The 16,676-nt window shown below is 61.5% G+C and overlaps 4 protein-coding genes and 1 non-coding gene across 5 annotated transcripts; 3 read left to right on the top strand and 2 right to left on the bottom strand.

Annotated features, from left to right (window-relative positions):
- The first annotated feature begins 829 nt into the window (after positions 1-829).
- LOC119696712 (pre-mRNA-processing factor 39-like) lies at positions 830-8,305 on the top strand. The gene is made up of 14 exons (XM_038126515.1): positions 830-1,002; positions 1,539-1,788; positions 2,058-2,183; positions 2,789-2,907; positions 3,202-3,369; positions 3,805-3,988; positions 4,427-4,534; positions 5,054-5,218; positions 5,491-5,617; positions 6,159-6,427; positions 6,708-6,892; positions 7,385-7,459; positions 7,971-8,082; positions 8,166-8,305. Exons 1-14 carry the CDS (start codon positions 830-832, stop codon positions 8,229-8,231), a joined length of 2,127 nt encoding a protein of 708 aa, XP_037982443.1. The 3' UTR covers positions 8,232-8,305.
- Positions 8,306-8,321: 16 nt separating this feature from the next.
- On the bottom strand, positions 8,322-10,316 carry LOC119696763 (39S ribosomal protein L49, mitochondrial-like). The gene is made up of 4 exons (XM_038126605.1): positions 10,165-10,316; positions 9,532-9,661; positions 9,076-9,197; positions 8,322-9,002 (listed from the first exon to the last, which is right to left on the bottom strand). The coding sequence occupies exons 1-4, from the start codon at positions 10,228-10,230 to the stop codon at positions 8,856-8,858; spliced, it is 465 nt and encodes a 154-aa protein (XP_037982533.1). The 5' UTR covers positions 10,231-10,316; the 3' UTR covers positions 8,322-8,855.
- Positions 10,279-12,120, top strand: LOC119696768 (ubiquitin-like protein FUBI). Its single transcript, XM_038126612.1, has 5 exons — positions 10,279-10,354; positions 11,394-11,476; positions 11,563-11,707; positions 11,802-11,857; positions 11,961-12,120. The coding sequence occupies exons 2-5, from the start codon at positions 11,402-11,404 to the stop codon at positions 12,084-12,086; spliced, it is 402 nt and encodes a 133-aa protein (XP_037982540.1). The 5' UTR covers positions 10,279-10,354; positions 11,394-11,401; the 3' UTR covers positions 12,087-12,120.
- A 1,131-nt stretch (positions 12,121-13,251) lies between these two features.
- On the top strand, positions 13,252-13,442 carry LOC119696799. The gene has a single exon (XR_005255653.1). It is a non-coding gene; the product is annotated as a U2 spliceosomal RNA (small nuclear RNA).
- Positions 13,443-14,506: 1,064 nt separating this feature from the next.
- LOC119696713 (putative protein TPRXL) lies at positions 14,507-15,293 on the bottom strand (the record flags this gene model as incomplete). The annotated part of the gene is made up of 1 exon (XM_038126516.1): positions 14,507-15,293. A coding segment is annotated over one exon (759 nt), but the record flags the coding sequence as incomplete, so codon positions are not given.
- Positions 15,294-16,676: the final 1,383 nt, after the last annotated feature.

Raw genomic sequence — 16,676 nt, forward strand, 5'->3', positions numbered from 1 at the left:
CAAATTCTCAGGGAAAAACCCAAAACTCCGCAACCCCGCGGCCGGACTCGAGGGGAAACGGCGCCTTCTGCGCCCCGACGGGGCCGGGGCACTTTTGGGGCAAAAAGGAGCCGGATTGGGATTTGCAGTTTGAGGCGGATTTTTTTTGCTCTTCCTTTTGTTTTTCCGGGCGGTTTTGGCCCCAGCTGGAGCGGCTCGGTGAGGAATTTGGCAATAACGAAGCGGCGCCGCTTCGGGAGTTGATTTGGAACCCTTCTGTGTTGTTTTTTTACCCGTTTTGAGCCAAAATCTTTTTTGGGGGGGTTTTTTTTGGGTGATTCCTTCAAAATTGCCTCGTTTTGGGGTGAAGCCACGGGGAGGGGGAGGGGAGGGATGGTCCCGGGGGGCTCTGGGCCCCAAAATCGCTCCTTTTCCCCCCGAAGCGGTGGCGGAATTATTTAATTTGTAAATAATGTACAAATTTTTACCGGCTCCGGTGTAAATACAATAAAGCTTGCAGTAAAGCTCGGCTCCTCCCGCCCGCCAGGGGGCGCGCGGCCGCCCCGCCCTCGTCTCTATGGTCCTCCCTCATCGTCTCTATGGTGGATCAACCATAGAGACCACCGCTTGTACAGGTTTATAGTGGTGTCGCACCCGCCAGAGTCTCTGCGGTTTTTACTGGTACTGGTCTGTACTGGTTTATACTGGTTTTCACTGGTTTATACTGGTGTTTTCCCCAATGGGCCTCCCCGGCTTCTCCTTCCTGTCTCTATGGTTGTGGCGGCAGCAGCAGAAGCCGCTCTGGCCGCCTTGCTCGTCTCTATGGTTCTCCCGCCGCCGTTGCTCCTCTATGGCGGCCGCGCCGCGGGTCCTCCCGCCCGCCAGGCGTCGCCGCCTCCCCGGCGGCCGCTCTGTGCCGCCACATCCGGGTCCCGCGCGGCGCGATGGCGGCGGAGGGGCCCGAGGAGGGACCCGGGGGCTCCGGGGGTACCGGGGAGGCGATGGACGGGGACGGGGACGGCGGTGAGACCCCGGGAACGGGCGGGGGGGAGGTACCGGGGAGGGCCCGAGGGGCTGGGGGTGAGGGGGGGGCTGGGGGGCCGCGATGGAGGCGAGACCTGAGGGGGCTCTGAGGGGATTTGGGGCAATTGCGGCGTCTGAGAGGGGTTTTGGGGCTCTGAGGGGGCTTGGGGTGAGGGAGGAGCTGGGGCAGGCGAGATGTGAGGGGGCTTGGGGGATTTGGTGGCTCTGAGGGGATTTGGGATGCTCGGAGGAGATTTTGGGGGTTTGGGGAGGTCTGGGGGGACTGAGGGGATATTGGGGTGGGGGGGGCGAGGTCTGAGGGGGTTTGGGGGGGTTTGAGGGGATTTTGGGTGGTCTGAGGGGATTTGGGGGGCTCTGAGGGGGCTGTGGGGAGGGTCAGGAGCCCCCCAGGTGGGAGGGGGATGATTTGGGGGGGGGGACAGAACCAGGGGGCTCTGGGGGGGGGGAGGGGCAGAGCTGTGCCCCCTCCCCTCCCCCCTCCATTCACCGTGCCCCCTCCCCCCCATTTCTCCCAGCCCCCCCGGCCGAGCCGCCCCCTCCCGCGCCCCCCGATCCCGGTCCGGATCCCGGTGCCGATCCCGGTGCCGATCCCGGTGCCGATCCCGGTGCCGCCCCCTCCCCCCCCCGGCGGCGCTGAACGGGGCCCCTCCCCCCGCGGAGCCGCCGCCGTTCCCGGCCGAGTTCCAGCGGCTCTGGGGGGCGGCCCAGGGCAGCCCCCACGACTTCGGCGCCTGGACCGAGCTGCTGGCCTACGTGGAGCAGGAGGTGAGCCCGGCCCCGGGACCCCCGGGCCAAAACCGACCCCCAAAACCCTCAGTGACCCCCCAGAGCCATTAGTGAACCCCCCAGGGTTGTTAATGACACCCCCAGACCTGTTAGTGACCTCCCCAGAGCCATCAGTGACCCCCCAGGCCCACTAATGAACCCCCAGGGTCGTTAATGACACCCCCAATATCCCCCCCAACCCCCCCAATATCCCCCCAAAAGCCCCAAAATCCCCTGTAACGCCCCCTTTTCCCCCCCTTTTCCCCCAGGAGCTGCTGGAGGCCGCCCGGCGCGCCTTCGACGCGTTCTTCCAGCGCTACCCGTACTGCTACGGCTACTGGCGCAAGTACGCCGAGCTGGAGCGGCGCCTGGGCAGCGCCCGCAGCGCCCAGCAGGTGGGCACGGGGCCGGGGGGCTCCTCCTCGCTCCCGGGGGGCCAAAATGCCCCGGTTCTGGGGGTGAAATCCTCCTGTGCCCCCGTTCTGGGGGTAAAATCCTCCTGTGCCCCGGTTCTGGGGGTAAAATCCTCCTGTGCCTGAGGTTTTGGGGTGAAAATGCCATTTTTTTCCTGATTTTCTGGGGGTTAAATCCCTCTTTTTTCCTGATTTTACAGGGGGGTAAAATCCTTTCATTTTCCTGAGGTTTTGGGGGGTAAAATCCTTTTTTTTCCTGGGGTTTTGGGGAAGAAAATCCCCATTTTTTTCCCTTTCTTTGGGGATGGAAAATCCTCATTTCCCTGGGTGGGGAGGGGTGGGACGGGAGCCCGGGTGTTCCCAGCTGTCCCCGGGTGTCCCCAGGTGCTGGAGCGGGGGCTGCAGGTGTCCCCGGTGTCCCCGGGTGTCCCCAGCTGTCCCGGTGTCCCCAGGTGCTGGAGCGGGGGCTGCAGGTGTCCCCGGTGTCCCCGGGTGTCCCGGTGTCCCCAGGTGCTGGAGCGGGGGCTGCAGGTGTCCCCGGTGTCCCCAGTGTGCCCGGGTGTCCCCAGCTGTCCCGGTGTCCCCAGGTGCTGGAGCGGGGGCTGCAGTCCATCCCGCTGAGCCTGGAGCTGTGGCTGCACTACATCGGCCTCCTGCAGAGCTCGCTGGACCCCGCGCGGCCCGAGAGCGCCCAGCGCGTGCGGGGGTGAGCGGGGGAATCCCGGGAATGTCCTGGGAAATCCCGGGAATGTCCTGGGAAATCCTGGGAATGTCCTGGGAATGTCCTGGGAATGGCCCGAGAGCGCCCAGCGCGTGCGGGGGTGAGCGGGGGAATCCCGGGAATGTCCCCTGGGAAATCCTGGGAATGTCCCCTGGGAAATCCTGGGAATGTCCTAGGAATGTCCTGATTCCATCCCCCTTTTCCCGGGATTCCATCCCCCTTTTCCCGGGATTCCATCCCCCTTTTCCCGGGATCCCCCTGATCCCAGCTCTCCCGCAGGGCGTTCGAGGCGGCGCTGGCGGCGGCCGGGATGGATTTCCGCTCGGACAAGCTCTGGGAATCCTACGTGGAGTGGGAGCGCGAGCGCGGCGACCTGCGCGCCGTCACCGCCATCTACGACCGCCTGCTGTCCATGCCCACGCAGCTCTACAGCCACCACTGGGAGAGGTGGGAGCGCCGGGAAAACGCCGGGAATTCCCCGGGAAAACGGAGCGGAAACACCGGGGGAACGGCGGGGAAACATCCCCCCGGAATTCCCCGGGGAAAGGGGGGGGAAATGGCCGGGAACACCCCCAGGAGTTCCCTGGGAAACACAGGAGAAACACCGGGAATTCCCCGGGAAAATGGAGGGGAAACACCGGGAATTCCCTGGGAAAAGAGCTGAAAAGCACCAGGAATTCACCAGGAATTGGGGGAAATACCGGGAGTTCCCTGGAAAACAGAGGGGAAATGCCAGGGAAACGGTGGGGAAACACCAGGAATTCCCCAGTTCCGGGTGGGAATTCCCCGTTCCCGGTGTGAGTTCCTCATTCCCGGTGGGAATTCCCCAATTCCCGGTGTGCATTCCCGTTCCCGGTGCGCGTTCCCGGTGCATTCCCGCAGGTTCAAGGAGCACGTCCTGCAGCACCCGCCCGGCGCCATCCTGTCCCCCGAGGAGCTGCTCTGGCTCCGCTCCAAGCTCGGCCCCGGCCCCGAGCCCGCCCCGCCGCCGCCGCCGCCGCGGGGGCCCCGAGAGCCCGCCCGGGGAGGAGCCGCCGCCCGCGGCCCCGCCCGAGGCCCAGGTACCGCCCGAGAGCGGGAACGGGGGGGGGGGTTAAAAACCGGGATATCCCAAAAACCGGGAATGGCGCTTCGTTTATTCATTTCTTGGCCTGAATTTATTTCTTAACATCTTTTTCCAATTTCTTTTTATTTTTACGCCTGTGTTCTGTGTTTGTTCGCCCTGGGGGTTTCAGCGTGGATTGATTTGTTTTAATTGGGTTTGTTTTAATTGGGGTTATTTTAATTGGGGTTGTTTTCATTTGGTTTATATTTTAGTGCCTTTATTTATGTGTAAATTACCTCTTACACTCATTTATTTATAATTATTTAGCTTTATTTAGTGCCTTGTTTTATTATTGCAATTTTTTTTTGTATTTATTTACAGAAACAACAAATGGCTGCAGGTTTTTTTTTTGTTAATTATTATTTATTGCTTATTAATATTAATTATTGATTATCCCAGGAGGATCTGGACCAGGAGAAGATCCGGGAGCTGGTGATCTCCATGAGGCAGCAAATCCACGCCCAGAACGAGGCCGAAGTCAGCAAGCGCTGGAACTTCGAGGACGGGGTGGGTGCAGGGGCTGGGATCCCCTGGGATCCTCTGGAATTGCCCTGGGATCCCCTGGAATCCCTTTGGAATCCCTTGGATCCTCTGGGATCTCCTGGGATCCTCTGGGATCCCCTTGGAATTGTCCTGGGATCCTCTGGAATCCTCTGAGATCTCCTGGAATCCTCTGGAATCCCCTGGGATTCCCCTGTGATGTCCTTGGAATTCCCTCAGGATCCCTCCCCGCCGCGCCCGCCAAATCCCTTCTGGAATTTCCCTGGAATCTTCCCCAGAATTTCCTCCATAAAATCCCCCCCAGATCCCCCCGAAATCCCCCAAAAATCCCTGAAACCCCCAAAATCCCCCATCCCTGGCAGATCAAGTGGCCCTATTTCCACGTGAAGCCCAAAATCCCCCCAAAATCCCCCCCAAATCCCCTCAAGTCCTCCTGAAATCCCCCCCAAATCCCCCGAAACTCCCCCAGATCCCCCTGAAATCCCCCCGCAATCCCCCCGCAATCCCCCCCGCCGTGCCCGGCAGATCAAGCGGCCGTACTTCCACGTGAAGCCGCTGGAGCGGGCGCAGCTGCGCAACTGGCGCGAGTACCTGGACTTCGAGGTGGCCGCGGGCTCGCACGAGCGCAGCATCGTCCTCTTCGAGCGCTGCCTCATCGCCTGCGCCCTCTACGAGGAGTTCTGGGTCAAGGTGGGCACGAATCCCCCTGCCCCAAAACCCCCCCCGCTGCTCCTGCCCCCAAAATCCCCCGTTCTCCCCCCAAAATCCCCGCTGTTTGAAAAATAATGCTGCTTTTCCACCCCAAATTCCCTTTTCTCTCCCCATTTCCCCCCGCATTTCCCCCCATTTTCCCCCCGTTATTCCCCATTATCCCCCTGTTATTCCCCATTTTCCCCCCGTTATTCCCCGTTATTCCCCATTATCCCCCCGTTGTCCCCCGTTATCCCCCGTTGTCCCCGCAGTACACTCGCTACCTGGAGTCGCGCACGGTGCCGGGCGCCCGCAGCGTTTTCCAGCGCGCCTGCGGCTTCCACCTGCCCCGCAAGCCCAACATCCACCTGCTGTGGGCCGCCTTCGAGGAGAAGCAAGGTCAGGGACCCCCCAAAACCTGGGACCCCCCCCAAAACCTGGGAGCCATCCCCGAACGGCCCCGATGGGGGCGGCGCCGGGGCTCGCTCGCCAATTTCCCCCCCGGGCCCCTCAGAGACCCCTAAAACCAACGGGGGAGCCACCAACTACCCCAGGGGGAGCCCTAAAAGCGTCCTGGGTGCCCCATAACCCACCCTGGGCACCCCGAGAACCCTCCGGGGACGCCCCCGACCCCTTTTTGTGCCGTTTTCCCCAATCCCAGGGCACGTGGAGGGAGCCCGGCGCGTCCCGCGCGGTTCGGAGGCCGCGGTGCCCGGGCTGGGACCCCGAAAACCCCAACTGTCCCATTCCCAGGACCCCAAAAACCCCATTTTCCCCTGTTTTTTCCCATTTTCCCCCATTTTCCCCATCCCCAGGCAACGTCGACGAGGCGCGGCGCATCCTGCGCAGCTTCGAGGCCGTGGTGCCCGGGCTGGGCCTCCCTGCTGACCCCAATAACCCCATTTCTCCCCCTTTTTCCCCCATTTCCCCCGTTTTCCAGGCAATGTTGACGAGGCTCGGCGCATCCTGCGCAGCTTCGAGGCGGCCGTGCCCGGGCTGGCCATGGTGCGGCTGCGCCGCGTCAGCCTGGAGCGCCGGCACGGGCGCGTGGCCGAGGCCGAGGCGCTGCTGCTCGAGGCCATGAGGGCCAACGAGGGGCTGCCCCTGGGCTCCTTCTACGCCGTCAAGCTGGCCCGGCAGGCCTGCAAGGTGCAGAAGGACCTGCGCAAGGCCCGCGAGGTGCTGGTGGAGGCCCTGGAGAAGGAGCCGGTGAGAGGCTTGGAGTTTAGGTTGGAATTATTTATTTGTGTTTATTTAAATGGTATAAAAATAACACGATTGTGGTATTAATGCTGGGTTTAAAGCTATTTAAAAGTCGTGGGAAAATAATATACCTATTAATAGTGCTATTCAAAGGGATTTAAAAATGATATTAAAATAATAAATGTATTATTAATGCTGGGTTTATCTTTAAGTCATATAAAAATAATGTAATTCTGTTATTAATGCTGGGTTTGAATTCACCTCGCTGGCCGTGCCCGGGGGCCAGGACAACGCGCGGCTCCACGCCAACCTGCTGGAGATGGAGTTCGGGGCGGACGTGGGGCAGAACGAGGGCAACACCATGAGCTGCTTCGAGCGCGCCCTGCGCAGCCCCCTGCCCGACGAGGCCAAGCTGCTCTTCTCGCAGCGCCGCGTCGAGTTCCTCGAGGACTTCGGCTCCAGCATCCACAGGTGGGGCAGAACCCCGGGAATGGGCTGGGGGATCCCTGAAATGGGGCTGGGGGGTCCCTGTGGGGCCGGGAAATGGGGCTGGGAAATGGGGCTGGGGGTTCCTTGTGGGACCCTGAAATGGAGCTGGGAAATGGGGCTGGGGGATCCCCACGGGGCTGGGAAATGGGGCTGGGAAATGGGGCTGGGGGATCCCTGTGGAGCTGGGAAATGGGGCTGGGGGATCCCCATGGGGCTGGGAAATGGGGCTGGAGGCTCTGTATGGGATCCCAAAATGGGGCTGGGGGCTCCCAGCTCCTTCCCAGCCTGCTCAAGATAAAAACACCCTGGGGGGACACGAGAAAGGGCCAGGGGGCTCCCCCTGGGACCCCAGAATGGGTCTGGGGGCTCCCCCCTGAGCGCTGCCCCCTCCCCAGCCTGCTCAAGGACAGAACAGCCTGGGGGGACCCCAAAAAGGGTCTGGGGGCTCCCCCCTGAGCGCTGCCCCCTCCCCAGCCTGCTCAAGGCCTACGATGAGCACCAGAAGATCCTGAAGGCGCACGCGGCCCGGAAACGGGCGCCCGAGAACGGGTGAGAGCCCGGGACCCCGAAACGGCCCCAAAATCAGCCCCAAATCGCCCCAAAAAGAGCCCCAAAAAGAGCCAAATGTCAGCCCCAAATCAGCCCCCAAATCAATCCCAAAGTCGGCCCCAAATCAGCCCCACATCGATCCCAAAGTCGGCCCCAAATCAGCCCCAAATTGGCCCCAGTGCCCCCCACTCCTATCACCGTTCCCACATTTCCATCCCCTCAACTCCACCCCATTTTCATCCCGAATTTTCCCCTCCATTTTCTCTTCCTCCCCCAATTTTTCCCCCATTCCTCCCAAAATTTTTCCTTTCCCCTCACATTTTCCCCCACATTTTTCCCTTTTCCCCCAATTTTTCCCCCTTTTCCCCTCACATTTTTCCCCCTTTTCACCCCAATTTTTCCCCTCACATTTTTCCTCTTTCCCCCCAATTTTCCCCCTTTTCCCCCCAAATTTTCTCCTCATACTTTTCCCCCCAATTTCCCCCTTTTTCCCCTCACATTTTCCCCCCAGCTCAGAAGAACCTGATGACAAACGCCTCCGTCCCGACGACCCCTCGGGGCTCCCGGGACCCCTCAACTTTTCGGGGGGGGACCCCAACCCCTCCTACAACTACTGGTACCAGGTGGGTGTTTTTTGGGGGGGCGTTTTGGGGTCTCCGGGGGGGTCCCCGGGCTGATCCCCCTCCCCTTTTTATCCCTCCCCCAGCACGGCTACGGCACCTACGGCTACCAGAGCCCCTGGGGCTACGGCCACTACTACGGGCAGAGCTGAGGGGGCGCTGCACCCCCACCCCTGTACAGACTGTGGGACCCCTCCCCCAAAATTTGGGGGGGGGGGCGTTGTAAATAAAGAGGCTGCGAGGAGTTACCCGAGGCGTTTATTCTGTTTTTGGGGGGAATTATTTTGTTTCTTCCATTTTTGGGGGCTCTCAGCAGGTTTTGGGGTACCCCAGGGTGGATTTTGGGATCCTCTCTGTGGATTTCTGGGGTCCCCACAGAGATTTTGGGGTACCCCAGGTGGATTTCAGGACCCCGGCATGGATTCTGAGGGTACCCCCAAGAGATGTTGGGGTGCTCCAGAGGGATTTGAGGCTGTCCACAGCAGATTCCAGGCAGATTTTGGGGTGCTCCAGGTGGATCTGGAGGTGCCCCAAACAGCTTTTGGGGTGCCCAGGTGGATCTGGAGATGCCCCAGACAGATTTTGGGGTGCCCAGGTGGATCTGGAGATGCCCCAGACAGATTTTGGGGTGCCCAGGTGGACCTGCAGGTGCCCCCAGGAGCTGTTGCCCTGCCCAGGGTCCATCTCTGGCTGTTCCGGGCGTTCCCACAGCGGATCCCTTGCAGATTTCGGGGTCCCCCCGGCAGAGTTCGGGGTCCCCCCGGCTCCGGGGGTCTCTAGAAGCCGCTCTGGAGCAGCCACTGCCGCACCTGGGGCCCCCAGTGTCCCCTGAGGCGCAGCGTCCCCGTCACCTCGTTCACCTGCGCCGCCACCTCGGGGCCGCCCCGCGAGCCCAGGAACGCCCGCAGGTCCCGCTCCAGCGCCTGGGGGGGATCGGGGGGGTCAGGGGGGGTCGGGGGAGCCCCCCGAGCGCCCCCCCGGAGCTCCCCGACTCACCCAGATGTCGCCGTGGATGCGGCGCAGCTCCGTCAGCCGCCGGCCCTGGCGCCGGCCCAGGTACACGGGCAGGTTGTGCAGCCGCGAGCGCCGCACCGAGTAGGGCAGCTCCGGGGGGGGCCCTGCGGGAACGAACACCCCCCGGGGCAATTAACACCCCCAAGGGGCAATTAACACCCCCAAGGGGCAATTAACACCCCCCCCGGGGTAATCACAGCCACCCCGCTCTTCACTACTTGGGTTATAATTAATAATTTCTCCTTCAAGGGAATATTTTGGGGTCCCCCGATGGTAAATAACATCCCCAAGGACTAATTAACATGCCCTCGGGGTAATTAAACACCTCCCACGAAGAAGCTCCCCCAGAGTCTCAGAGAGTAGATAACTCATTAATTATTAATTAGCCCCGTTAATTCCCGTTCTGGGGTAAATCACCCCCCCCCGGGGGTCGCTGACCTGCGGGGGGGTTCCAGCCGGACGGGGTGGGGTATTTGGGGTGCGCGGGGGGGTCGGGGATGCGGCTGGGGGGCAGCAGCCGCTCCACGAACCCGAACTCGGCCGTGGACTCCTCGTAGCGGGGGGGCGTCTGTGGGGACCCCAAAATCCCTCAGAGACCCCCGCCCAGAGCCCCCTCCCCCTTTAATTCACCCCCAAAATCCCCCCCTCCCTTTTTAGGGACCCCAAAATCCCTCAGTGACCCCCCCCCCAGAGCCCCCCCCCTTTAATTCACCGCCAAAATTCCCCCCTCCCTTTTTAGGGACCCCCCCAAAATCCCTCAGAGACCCCCCCCTGCTCCCCCTCCCCCATTTCTGTACCCCCCAAATTTCCCTCCCTTTTTAGGAACCCCCCAAAATCCCCTCTCTCCAGGTCCCCCCTGAATTTCTTGTCTCCAAACCCCCCCTCCCTCGAGGACACCCCAATTTCTCCCCCCCTCAACCCCAAATCCCCTCAGGCCCTGAACCCTCCCCTCAAACCCCCCACTCCAATTCCCCCCTCACGCCCCAAATTCCCCCCTCACAGCTCCCTCCCTGCACCTGAGTCCCCCGAATCCCCTCCGGAGAACCCCTCACGCCCCCTCACGCTCGGTACCTGCAGCCCCCTGACCCCCGGGCCGAGCGCCCGCAGGCTCCGGCCCAGCGCCGCCACCGCCGCCATCTTGGCTCCTCCTCCTTCTTCTCCTTCCCGCCCTCACGCGTCATGACGCAGCGCGCGCGTACGTACGCGTGACGTCAGCGCGCTCTCTCCGCGCCGCGCTCGGAGCCCTGAGGGAGCCGCTGAGGTGGGGCCGGGCCAGGGGGCCCCGAGCGCGCATTTGGGGGTATTTGGGGGGTCTGGGGGGTACAGGCGGGTCGGGGAGAGGGCAGGGGATGGGCTGGGGAGGGGTTGGGGCGGCTCTGAGGGGGTTTGAGGTGTGGGGAGAGTTGTGGAAGCGTTGGACGGGCTCAGGGGGGTGTTGGGGGGCGGGAGGGGTTCAGGGGAGGTTTGGGGGGGATCCTGAGGGGGTTTTAGATAAGGGGGGTGCTCTGGAGGGGTTTAATGGTGTCTTTTGTGGGGTTGGGGTCTGTTGGGGCGGTGTGGGAGGGGGTGGGGAGGTTTTTGGGGGGCTCTGAGGGGGTTCGGGGGGGGCTCTGGAGGGGCTGCAGGAGCAGCTGGGGAGGCTCCTGAGGGGTTTTGGGGGGATTCTGAGGGGGCTGAGAAGGTGTGGGTTTATAGGGGGGCCCTTGAGGGAGTGGTTGGGGGCAGCTTGGAGGGTGGGGGGCACCCAAGGGTGCTGCCAGTGGACCCCCGGTGTTCCTCTCCCAGGCACAGCCCTTTGTCCCCACGGCCCCGGGCCAGGTGACAAAGTCCTGTGGGCGGGAGAGGGGGTGGAATACGCCCCCAAAACTGCCACGATCCCACCCAAAACAACCACAATCCCACCCATAACACCCCAAAACTGCCACAGCACCCCAAAACTGCCACGATCCCACCCAAACGGCCACAATTCCACCCAAAACACCCCAAAACCAGCCACGATCCCACCCAAAACAACCACAATCCCACCCAAACAGCCACAATTCCACCCAAAACACCCCAAAACTGCCACAACACCCCAAAACTGCCACCATCCCACCCAAACAGCCACAGCCCCCCAATAACGCCCCAGTCACCCCCCCAAACACCCCCACACATCCCCAAAAACACCCCTCAAATCACCCCCAAACCCCCCTCCCTCACCCCCTCTCCTTTCCTGTGGATCCCACTCCCCTTTCCAGGAGGGCTCCCCCCATTTTCGGGCTGTGGGGACCCCCCCCTAACCCCCCCAAATCCCCCCCCAGCCCCCACCATGCAGCTCTTCATCCGCGGCCCGACCCTCCTCACCCTCGAGCTCTCGGGCTCCGAGACCCTCGCCCAGATCAAGGTGAGCCCCCCGATTCGGGCAGTCCCCCTCCCCAGTCCCCCCGGATTTCGGGGTGCTGACCCCCCCTCTTTGTCCCCGTCCCCCAGGAGAGGGTGGCCGAGCTTTCGGGGATCCCCCCCGAGGACCAAGTGCTGCTCCACGCCGGGACCCCCCTGGACGATGAGGCCGTGCTGGAGCAGAGCCCCCTCCCCGAATTCACCACCCTGGACCTCACCGCGCGCCTGCTGGGCGGTAATTCTGGGGGGGCCCGCTAATTATCCGGGTGTTAATTAGGTTAATTAGCGAAACAACCCCCCCGACACCCCGATTTCCTTCCTCCCCCCAGGGAAGGTGCACGGCTCCCTCGCCCGCGCCGGCAAAGTGAGGGGCCAGACCCCCAAGGTGAGCGCTGAGGGGGCTCCCCCCTCCTTTAGGGACCCCCACGGGGCTCGGGGACCCCGCCAGGGTTTTGGGGACCCCCCCCGACCCCCCGCTTTTCAATCAGGTGGCCAAGCAGGAGAAGAAGAAGAAGAAGACGGGGCGGGCCAAGCGGCGCATGCAGTACAACCGGCGCTTCGTCAACGTCGTGCCCACCTTCGGCAAGAAGAAGGGGCCCAACGCCAACTCCTGAGCTCAATAAAGGAATCCGGGCTCAGTTCCCGCCATTTTGGGCCTTTTCGGGCTTTTTTTTACATTTTTGGGCCTTTTCGGGCTTTTTTTTACATTTTTGGGGTTGGTTTGCCCTGTTGTAGGGGCCCTTTTGAGGAGTTTAAAGGGGTTTAGGGGTCCAGGTGGTCTCTAGGGGGGTCGTGCGGGTCGCTGAGGAGATGGCGGGGTGGTTAATGAGCGGTGATTAAAGAGAGGAGCTTAATGGGCGTTAATTTGGGGGCTGCTAATGAGGGGATGCAGTGTGCGAAAGAGTTTTCGGTGGGAGCGGCGGAAAGAGCCGAGTGGTGCCGGAAATAGACGAGTGATCCCGAATGTGAGGAGCCGTGGGACCCGAGCGGTGCCGGGAATTCCCGACTGATCCCGAATATGAGGGGCCGTGGGAGCCGACCCAACCTCGACCCCCCAAAATCCCCCTTGGGAGGGAACGAGGGACCCCAAAACCTCCCCGGTTCCGCCACACCGCTTCCCCCCAGCCCCAGAGCCGCTGGGTGAGAAAAAGGAGCGCGACAAATCCGTCCTGAGATATGAATATGCAAATATGGGAGTGTTATTATGCTAATAAATGCGTGACGTGCAGCCGTCGGGATAAAGAGGCGGGGTTATGCAAAACAGAGGCGACCTGTGAGCGAAAGGCATGCTGGGATGATTTTTTAGGGGGAATTTCGGGGTTTTGGGGGTTGAAAGGTGCGGGGCGCGGGAAAAAATCGGTCACTTTGCAATCAGGTTGTTTAATAGGCGGGGTTATGCTAATATTGGGTAAATTATAAGGAGCGTGACGAATGCAAATCAAAGTACTCGCTCGTCCAATCAGATCACGAGCTAAAGGCTGAGGGGCGGGGCTTTCAACAAGAGGGCGGAGGCGAAAGGCGGGGCGACGGGTGGGGCTATGCAGATAAGAGGCGGCAACCATGCAAATCAGCGCCACCACGCCGCCAAAGGCATCATGGGAGCGTAACTTTGGGGACAATTTCGGGATTTTTGGGGTCCGTACGTAGAAAAAAGCGAGGGATGGGATGGGGAAAGAGGTCGGGAACGGGATTTGCAGAGCGCGGGCGCGGCGCGGGGGTGGCCGTGAGGTGCGGATGATCCGGGCGGGGCCGCTTGCGGCGCGGGGGACATGTTCCGGTATCGCTTCTCGGCCTTTTGGCTAAGATCAAGTGTAGTATCTGTTCTTATCAGTTTAATATCTGATACGTCCTCGATGAGAGGACTTTATATTAAACGGATTTTTGGGCTCGGGAGTTGGACCCGGAGCTTGCTCCCTCCGCTCCGCGCATCGTCCCGGTATTGCAGTGCCTCCGGGAACGGTGCACCCCGCACGGGGACCTGTGAATGGTCAAAAACAGACTGAAAACTGAAATAACATATAACAGCGCGCGGGGCGATACTCAAAGGTTCTTCCCCTACGATCCTTCACAGCGCGCCGCAAAATGGCGGCGCCTTCCCCGCGCTGCTTCCTGAGGGGAAATCCGTCATTTCGCCGCTTCCCGGGGGAAATTTGAGTTTTGTGCGGATGGTATTAAATATTTACAATGTTTAAGGTGTGTTAAAGGAGATTTGAAGGGTTTTATTGGATGAATCCGTGAGGGGAGTTAGGAAAGACAGAGGGTGGGGAGCTTGCGAGTTTCCTGAGGGAAACGCAGCCCAGTGTCCGCCTCCGCGCTTCTTCCGCGCCCGCTGCCAGTTTCAAACTAAATAAATCTCGTTTATTTTCTGTATTTTACACATTTTAAACCCTTTTGCCACCTCCCCACCAGCGCGCCGCGCGCTCTCCCCCCTTCATCCACCGAAACAAAATGGCGGCCGCGCGGCGGGCGGGAAAGTGCGCGTGAGGCGAGCGCCCCCTCCGCCCTCATCCGCCAATCGGAGCGCGGCTTTTCGCCGTCGCTGGGCAGAAGAGCGCGGCCAAGACCAATCAGAAAATCCGAGCGGCTGGCGCGGGCCGGGAGGGAAGGAGGGGAAGCGGCGAAGCGGCCGCCACACTCGCAACGACCGTTGCGCACGTAGGTGGAGCTGAGGGGGAAGGGAGGGGGAGAACACCGGCGACAGCGCCTGCGTCCGGCGCGAGAGACCCGCCCCGCGCATGCGCCGCGCCTGCGCGTTGCCGCGGCGCGGGCGGGGTTTGGCGCGGCGCGCAGGCGCGGCGCATGCGCGGGAGGGGCGGCGAGCGGCGCGCGGGGGGGCGCGGCTGAGGGGCGGCGGCGGCGCAGGCGCGGCTGAGGCGGCGGCGGCGGGAGCGGGACGGGCCCGGCGATCGCTCCGCGCTCCGGCCGCCCCCTCCCCGCGCCAGCGGCGGCGGCCCCGCCTCGCGCTCTCGCTCTCTTCTCCCCTTCTCCCCCCCCTCCTCTCCCGTCCCTTCTCCGCCCCCTTCCTTCCGCCCCTTCCCTCCCTCAGTCCCCGCCCCGCGGCCTCAGGCCCGGCCCGGCCTCGCGCTCCGGCCTCGGCGCCGCCGCCTCAGCGCGCCCGCGCTTCCGCTTCCCTTCCCCCCCCCCCCGGCCCGCGGCCCCTTCCCCCCCCCTTCCCCACACACCGGCCCCGCCATGGACGTGAAGCGGCTGAAGGTGACCGAGCTGCGGGCCGAGCTGGGCCGGCGCGGCCTGGACGCCCGCGGGCTGAAGGTGGAGCTGGCGCAGCGGCTGCAGGAGGCCCTGGACGCCGAGATGTTGGCGGCGGGGCCCGAGGAAGGCGGCGGCGGCGGCGGCGGGGGAGGCCCGGCCGCGGCCGCCTCGAGCTGCGCAGGGGAAGCGGGGCCGGCCGGAGGCCCGGGCGGGCGGCCCCACGGAGGGGATGAGGAGGAGGAGGAGGAGGAAGAGGAGGAGGAGGAGGAAGAGGAGGAGGAGGAGGACGAGGAAGCGCTGCTCGCCGATGAGGACGAAGCGGCCGCCGCGGCCCCCGAGGCGGCCCCGGCCCAGCCCGGCCCCCCCGGGGAGGAGGAGGAGGAGGAGGAGGAAGAGGAGGCGGCCCCGGCCGAGCCCGCGGGGTCGGAGCCGCTGCAGCCGCCGCAGGAGGAGGGAGCGGCGGTCGCGGCCGAGGCTGAGGCGGCCGAGGCAGGAGGAGGCGGCGGCGGCGGCGTGAACGGGGCCGAGCGGCCGCCGGAGGAGGCGCCCAGCGGGGATGAAGCGGCCGCGGCCGAGACCAAGGAGGAGGAGGCGGCGGCGGGTGAGCGATGGGGGAGAGCCGGGACCGGGGGTAGACCGGGAATGGGATCCCCGGGACCGGGAAAGGAGCCCCGACATCCTCGGGAGGGGAATCGGGGCCGGGAGGGAAACCGGGAAAGGAAACCCGGGAACCGGGAACAGGATCCCCAGAACCGGGAAAAAAACCCTGAGATCCTCGGGAGGGGAACCGGGAAAAGAAACCCAGGAACCGGGAACGGGATCCCCAGAACCGGGAAGAAAACCCCGAGATCCTCGGGAGGAGAACCGGGAACGGGAGGGGAACCGGGAAAGGAACCCCCAGAACCGGGAAAAGAACCTTGGGATGCTCGGGAAAAATCCCCGAAACCGGAAAAATAAAAAAAACGGGACCAAAGCGGGAAAGGGCCCCGGAGGCTCGGGAGAGACCCCTCAGAAAATTCCCATTTCCCCCAAAATCCCAATCTCGGCCCCATCCACATTCCCGGATTTTGGGTGATAAAATCGCGATAAAATCCCCAAAGCCCCGACAGGGAAATCGGGATGTGAGGGGAAAAAAGCGGGAAAAATTTGAATTCCAAACGATTTTTGTGGAGCCGCGGCTGAGGGGAACCGGGAACTGCGGATTCCGAGCTGGGCCTGGGGGAAAACTTGAGGGGAAAATGGCAAAATTGGGGTTTTTAGGGGAGAAATTTGGGCTGGGGGAAAGTTCGGGTTTTGGGGGGAAAAATCCTGATTTTTGTGAGGAAAAAATTCTGATTTTTTCCGGATTTCTGAGGGGAAAATCCTGGTTTTTGTGGATTTCTGAGGGAAAATTCTCAGTTTTGAGGAGAAAAATTTTGAATTTGGAGAACTAACGCAGGGGAAAGTGTTGGAAAATCGGGGGATTTGTTTTAAGGAGAAATCTCAAGGTTTGGGGAAAGTTTTGGGATTTTTGTGAGGAAAGTCTGAATTTCTGAGGGGAAAATTGTGCTTTTTGTGAGGAAAATTTTGACTTTTGAGGGAAAAACTGGATTTCTCAGGGGAAAATTTTGATTTTTGAGGGAAAGTCTTGATTTTTGATGAAAAATACTGATTATTTAAATTGGAAGATCCTGGGATTGAGCAGAAAATTCACATTTTGAAGGAAAAAAGTCTGATTTTTGATGTAAAATTCTGATTTTGGGATGATTTCTAGAGCTTGGATCAGAATTTTATTGGGATTGAAGTGAAATTATTCCAATTTTTTTCTGAAACTTCGATTTTTATGGGATTAGAGCTGAAAAATTTCCATTTTAGGTGGCTGGAAAAGTACAAAATCTTGGATTTTATGGGAAGAATTCCAAATCTTGAATTTTCAGGATTTTTTTGGCCAAACCAGGGAAAAATTTGGAATTTTTTGTGTTTCCTTGGATTTTCCTGTTGGATTTATTCAATTT

The sequence above is a fragment of the Motacilla alba genome, unplaced genomic scaffold (assembly GCF_015832195.1).
Source record: "Motacilla alba alba isolate MOTALB_02 unplaced genomic scaffold, Motacilla_alba_V1.0_pri HiC_scaffold_35, whole genome shotgun sequence".
In the NCBI taxonomy this organism is placed as follows: Eukaryota; Metazoa; Chordata; class Aves; order Passeriformes; family Motacillidae; genus Motacilla; species Motacilla alba.